General features: G+C 37.1%; 1 protein-coding gene across 1 annotated transcript in view; it reads left to right on the forward strand.

Annotated features, from left to right (window-relative positions):
- Positions 1-397: 397 nt before the first annotated feature.
- Positions 398-6,674, forward strand: part of LOC109931653 (transketolase b) — a gene marked incomplete at its 3' end in the record, with an annotated part of 22,339 nt that continues 16,062 nt past the window's right edge. The window contains exons 1-4 of the mRNA XM_048592689.1: positions 398-470; positions 1,345-1,462; positions 4,779-4,892; positions 5,284-5,381. Of these exons, the coding sequence (XP_048448646.1) occupies positions 1,379-1,462; positions 4,779-4,892; positions 5,284-5,381 (296 nt within the window). The remainder of the gene's footprint in view (positions 471-1,344; positions 1,463-4,778; positions 4,893-5,283; positions 5,382-6,674) is intronic.

Raw genomic sequence — 6,674 nt, forward strand, 5'->3', positions numbered from 1 at the left:
ATCATCTACTAGTGATTTGAGTTCATATTCCACCATGGCAGCTGGATAATTTAAATACATTAAATAAAGCTGAAACACAATAATAATACCAGTAATGGTGACTGTGGAAACATTAAACGTAAACACATCTCATTCACCAATGTTCTTTTTAGGGGTAAGGAATCCGCTGTCCTTACTTGTTTCTCCCTATATGTGATTCCACGTCCTCATAAGTCTGCTGGACTCTTCGGTGCTTTTTGAAATGGCCTAGCCACTGGGTTATATTCACCAGAATGAAAGCTGACCATCACCATGTAGAGGGCACTTCAGATAGGTAATAAATTATGCCCTGCTAGCAATGTTTACATCATTTTTTTAAAATTGGCATTATTTTACTTATTAACTATGTACTGTTCCAGGTTTAGGCCACATTAACAAGACACAGAATTGATGGAAATATGGTTAAGTATAGCATGAAAGGATTGCTTAAGGTTTGTGTATGTTAAATATTAATATTAATAAACATGTGGTATGAGATTTTGCCTGATGGAATGGAAGATATGAGCAACATGGAACGTGTTCTAACCTGCATGAGAAGTATTCACTAAAAAAATTTGTAATGTGCATTGCTGCACCAATTTATTAATCTGGTAGAGTTTCTGTTCGAGTAAATAAATGTTTTTATCTACTTAACAAATTAAAATATTGCTCATTATCTGTGAAAAATATCTCTGTGGTTGGACAGCATTTCGTTTCAGATACTAGCAAGTGAAATTCTGACAGAGCAAATATTAAGCCTGATTTTGACTAAACTAATGTAAATTTTTAGATAAGTTTCAATTCTAGGAAGAGAAGGTAATGAATCCAAGGAATATTGGCACCTTAAAGTAATTTGAATTATTGTTAATTATTATTTAAAGGAAAAATTTATTTTAGTTTCACTGAAACTTTACAATTTTTTTTCTGTTTGTCTTTGTATGTGCTCAAGATATTAAAAATAAATACATTTCCTTCCGTAGAAAATAATTTCCAAGTTAATTTTATAATGTATGTTCAGGAAACTGTGCTTTCAGTTCATTATTATTTAATAATTAAGTTTAATGATGAGCTTATTGTTACTCTGTATATTCCCAGATTTTCTTTGTTGCAAAAGTTGCACACACAAATCAATACGACGCAGTTTTACAACATGATTTTAGTTTTACATGTATTACAGTTTTACAGATCTCAGAACTGTAGGAGTACTGAACTGAGATAAAACAAATCTCAAGTGTTTGCTTACTCTGAAAGGAAATGCTGCAGAATTAAACCGTTAATAACAGCGCATGAACTGCGTGAAGTGTCAGCATGTTGTTTGATTTACAGACATCCCACATCATGCTGCAGTTGTGCCGAGATTATGTCTGTGCTGTTCTTCCATGCCATGAAGTACAAGCCACATGATCCCAAGAACCCTAACAATGATCGGTTTGTACTGTCAAAGGTAAGAATTGCTGCTGTAAACACTACAAATATATTTTGCTATCATATTTTACATTAAAATCACCATAGTAAGATTTATTGCAAACTTAAGTTATCAATTTGCCATTGAGGAAGGGCCATTGAATTTTTCATCTGTAGTAAGTACTGAGTAACAAAGCAGTTAACTTTGTCATCTTTCCTGTGAGTCATGGGCCTATAAGTTTGGTGTATTGTTATGTAGACTGGAAAATGGAGAAGATATAATAACCTGAGATTCTATTGTTAAAAATAATCATAAATTTTGAATGAGAGGCATGTGCATAATGACTGTCTTCATGTTCAATATGGTTTAAATTATAGCAAATGGATTTTGACTATATAGCTTTGTGCTGATTTTCAAAACAAAACTTATCTGAAATACAAAATAATCGTTCAGTTAAAATCTTTTCAGGGAGGCATTACTTGTCAGATGAAAAGGGACAACAGCATTGCTACCTACCATAATATTTAGCTGAAACATTTGTAAATACATCAACAGCTCATCAATCTTTGGCATAATAAATAAACATAATTAAGTCTTGCTGAAAGAGACACTTTATTGAAGCTTTTCAGCTTGTATTCAAAATAATTTGCACAGCTTGGGCGGCATGGTGGCTCTGTGGTTAGCACTGCTGCCTCACAGCGCCAGGGACCCGGGTTCAATTCCACCCTCGGGTGACTGTCTGTGTGGAGTTTGCATGTTCTCCCTGTGTCTGCGTGGGTTTCCTCCAGGTGCTCCGGTTTCCTCCCACAGTCCAAAGATGTGCAAGCTAGGTGGATTGTCATGCTAAATTGTCCATAGTGTTCAGGGGTGTGTAAATTAGTTTGGTTATAGGGGGATGGGTCTGGGTGGGATGCTCTGAGGGTCGGTGTGGGCTTGTTAACCCGAAGGGTCTGTTTCCACACTGTAGAGATTCTATGAAATTCATAATTCTATGATCTATGAAATGCCAATGTAAAGGGAAAGCAACATCTATACTGTAAGGGAAAAGAATTTGGCAAGTAAACTCTGATTAATAGGGGCATTGCCTTGAAAAATTAACCAGAGAATGACTTTTACCTATTTGCTGTGTTGAAATAAACATGCTGTGTGTTCATGTTCTTTCGATCTGTAAAGAACAAAGCCCTGTGTATTAATATATGTAGCTTCCAGAGGCAAAATGCTTAATATTGGAAGTTCCAAAAGAGAATCCTAAATAGTTTGTCATCATAATTCTTCATATACACTGGATTATTTAGCAAATATTATCCAATCACAGAACCACATCTTATGTTGGACACTGTTTTGAGTATTGTAAGCAGGGCCTGTTTCTGTACAGTTATTCCCTTGCCTGTTGCAAATAACCAAAGGGATATACCGTTTGACACAATCTGCCAGTCTTTGGAATGTGTGGCCTACATAATACCATACTTGCACTGAAATTCATATATCATAATGCTCATTTGTATAGTAGGAGAATGTATTTTTGGCTTGACAACAGCATCCTGTTGCTGGAAGTATCACTTATTGATACTACTATTGCATAGTAGTAGCATGAAACAGCTATTTTCATATATTGCTCAATTTTTGAATAATTCCAGGATAATTGGAGATAGACTGGGCGCTTCTCAGAACTAAAGGTGACAGACTTGGGGCAGTTTGTGTGTTTACATGATTTAGATTGAGAAATGATCTGATTGAGGTTGCAGGATAAAATTGATGTGCCATATTCCAGCATGAAGCTTGCATGGTGAACAAATAGCTCAGGCCTCCATCCTCAGTGAATAGGGCTTGAGCCATTTTCCCCATTAGCTGAGGCAGGAGTTAGCGTGTCTGGAAGGTCTGGACAGAGGGTTGGTAGGAAGTGACACTGCAGATGGGGGAGTGAGGCCTTTATGCGTAGGAATAGCATGACCATTACTATTATAATGAACGCTGTCAATTAGATAATTTCTTGCCAAACATTTCTATTTAATAAAGATTTACATTTGTGTGTGTCTCATGTACTGTGACTTACTTGAAGTGCAGTGACTGTTTTAGAGACAAACCTGTGACTGTTTTGCAGTGACCTTGCCATCATGATGTTTATAATGATTCTTTTGATATGGGTGAGTCAGGTTTTTTTTTTGAAAAGTACTTGTGGCTAACTTGGTCTATTAGAAAGGTCCAATTTAAATACTGTGGTATTTGAGATTAAAACTTTTCTTGGATATTGTGGCTTTAAGTTTAATGGAGGGTGATTATTGAGTATATTGTTGAATTATTCTAATTCTGATTCTGTGTGAATTCAAATGCCCCTTATGTCAGTTCAAATGCAGAAGATGATGTTACAATGAAACTATGTAACCTAGTAAAGGAGTTAATGAGAATGAAAAACAAGCCCTTGAAAAACAAAAAGTAAGCCCTGAAAATCAAAAGGTCACCCTTGAGAGACTCTCGAGCTGCAATTGTGGGGAAAGAAAATACATTGACCCCTGTTATGACTGCAGTGTGCCACATACAATGTCATACATTTGGCTATATAATATATGCTAATTGTAGCTTACTGATTGCTTAATCAATTTCTCTTTGTGTTTGAGCTGTTGATCACAGCATTGCCATAACTTTAATTGTGTGCATATAATTTATGGATGTTTGTACAGCATATGACAGGAAGGAGGTTGAAATTTGGAATGGATTTGTTTTTGCCTCATATTCATTCTTTTTCATGTGATAAAGTGTGGTGAGTACACAATGCCAGAGGGACAATCACTTAACAATTCTTCGTCCATTGAGTCAAGCCCTTCTCTCACTCACACATACAATAGAGGTAAAACCCTATTGTGTTCTGGTTTAGTTTAGTTAGTTTTGTTCCCTGGGCTCTATGCAAGTCTCTTAATGACAATCAATCCCCAAGTAGTCAGTTGTACTCTAAAAATTACTTTTATAAATGGATTTTCAATTTTTAAATAATCTCCACCTTCAGATTGAAGAAGCTGCTTCTTTAATGGAGTGGCAAGGTACTGCTTCAAAGTTTTTGGCATACCCGGTCTCCCTCAACAGGCTGCAAGTCTGTGGAATGTTGAAAATTTTGGGTGCAGCCAATCCCTTTGTGCAAAGAATCCTCTTGGTTGGATTTGGAGACCAAGCAAGGCTTGTGCAGAACGCAGATAGAAATCTGGTGATAGAAATTTCTGAATGCTTGTTCTGTTTTGGTTTTTGATTCCAGTATTATTACAGAGTTAGGCACAAAAGACATACACTTTTAACTTTGTCACAGGTAAAGGTTAAGATCATATTTAAGGAGTATGTGTCAAAGTTTATATTTTCTTTGTTTTAGGGCCATGCAGCTCCAATTTTGTATGCGGCCTGGGCTGAGGCTGGTTACCTGAATGTAGATCAGTTATTAACACTGAGGAAAATGGGTTCCATTCTTGAAGGGCACCCTGTTCCGGTGAGTTTTAACACGATATCGCATTAATGTACTTTGAGAAGATTTCTGTAAAGAAAAGGTAATCTTAAAACAAAAAAGGCAAACTATTGGCATTATGTTGGGAAATGGGAGCGTTGAGTGCTCCTTGATTTCCCCAAACTTTGCAGCCGGGCTCAAGGTAGGGGCCTGCTCTTCAAACCAAGGACAATACCTTTGGGAAACAAAAAGCTCAAAGAAAAGTAAGAGGAGCTACAGACCTTGAGATACTTGACACCTTCTTCAGGGTTGGGGCAGAGGAGTGATAAGCATTTACATCTATTTATATCATTTATATCTATGTGAGGCTGCTTACCTGGATATTGGCTTCTATTTTATTTGTTTCAGTCACATTTTGCCTCTTATTTCTTTTCAGAAACTAGCTTTTGTCGATGTTGCTACTGGATCCTTGGGGCAGGGTCTAGGAGCTGCTGCTGGCATGGCTTATACTGGGAAATATTTTGATAAAGCCAGGTGACCATTTTATATCATTAGCTCTCAAAAAATAGCCATTAACTATTGTTTATATTGAATTTTATGTTTCAAATAAAGTGTTAAGATGTTGAAAACTTCAGCCTCCAGTCTTCACAGCATTTTTCAAATCCCTGGACCACACCTAGGTGATAAAGGACAGCAGATGCATCGGAACAACACTACCAACAAGTTTCCCTTTAAAGTCACACGCTATGCTGACTTGGAACTATATTGCTGCTCCATCCCTAATTGTTCCTTGAGCTAGCTGAGGGAAGTTAAGTGTCAGCCATATTATGTGGGTTTGGAGTCGTGTAGGCCAGATCAGGCCAGAGTTCCTTCCCTAAGGAATATTCGTGAAAATGATGTTGATCAGATATTAATGAACTCAGATTTCACCATCTGCCTTGGTGGGATTCGAACTCGTCTCCAGACGTGTCGTGTGTCTCTGAATTATTAGTCTAGTGACATTATCTCTATACCACATCACCCCACAATTTTGGAGCTCCCTTCTTACCAACACTGTGGGCAAACCTACAACATGTGGACTGCAATGTTTTCAGGAAGATGATAGTACCATATTTGCAAGGGCCATTAATGATGGGCAATGACAATATTCACATCCCACTATTGAATAATAAAAAAAACTCCTTAGCTTTCTCTCCCTATCTTAATTTAAACCTATTATAAGATCATTAAACCAAAAGGCTGGTCTTTTATTTTTCAGAATTAAGAACATGAGTAAGATTTCAGACCTTCATTCTTTGTAAGCCATTCTACCAATAGATTAGGGTTAACAAGACCTCACCACCAACGTACTTGCCTTCGATTTAGATCCTTCGCTAACCTTGACTGACAACAAAAATCAACCACTTTCAGTCCTGAAAACCTCAATTGATCTGATCTTCATTGTCTTTTTGTAAGGAGAGTTCCAGATTTGCACCAGCTTTGTTTGGAAATGGTGCTTTCTGGTTCGCTCCTAAATAGCAAACTTCTAATTTTAAGAATATTCTCTTTTGTGTTGGATTCCCTTGCCTGAGGAAATTGTTTCTATCTTATGTCTTACTTTATCCTTCTGGATGTCTTTACTAGATCACTCTCCACCTGCTGTCGCAAACAAAATCTATGGATCCTTTTTGAAAATATAAGCTTTTTAAACACTTGTATCATTCTGGCAGATATGGGCTGGATCCACTTCAAAGGCAATATATATTTCCAAACATAACACAGTGTGGAGCTGGAGGAACACAGCAGGCCAGGCAGCATCAGAGGAGCAGGAAAGCTGATGTTTCGGAA

This window comes from Rhincodon typus, unplaced genomic scaffold, assembly GCF_021869965.1.
Source record: "Rhincodon typus isolate 14 unplaced genomic scaffold, sRhiTyp1.1 hic_rhity00001669, whole genome shotgun sequence".
NCBI classification, from domain to species: domain Eukaryota; kingdom Metazoa; phylum Chordata; class Chondrichthyes; order Orectolobiformes; family Rhincodontidae; genus Rhincodon; species Rhincodon typus.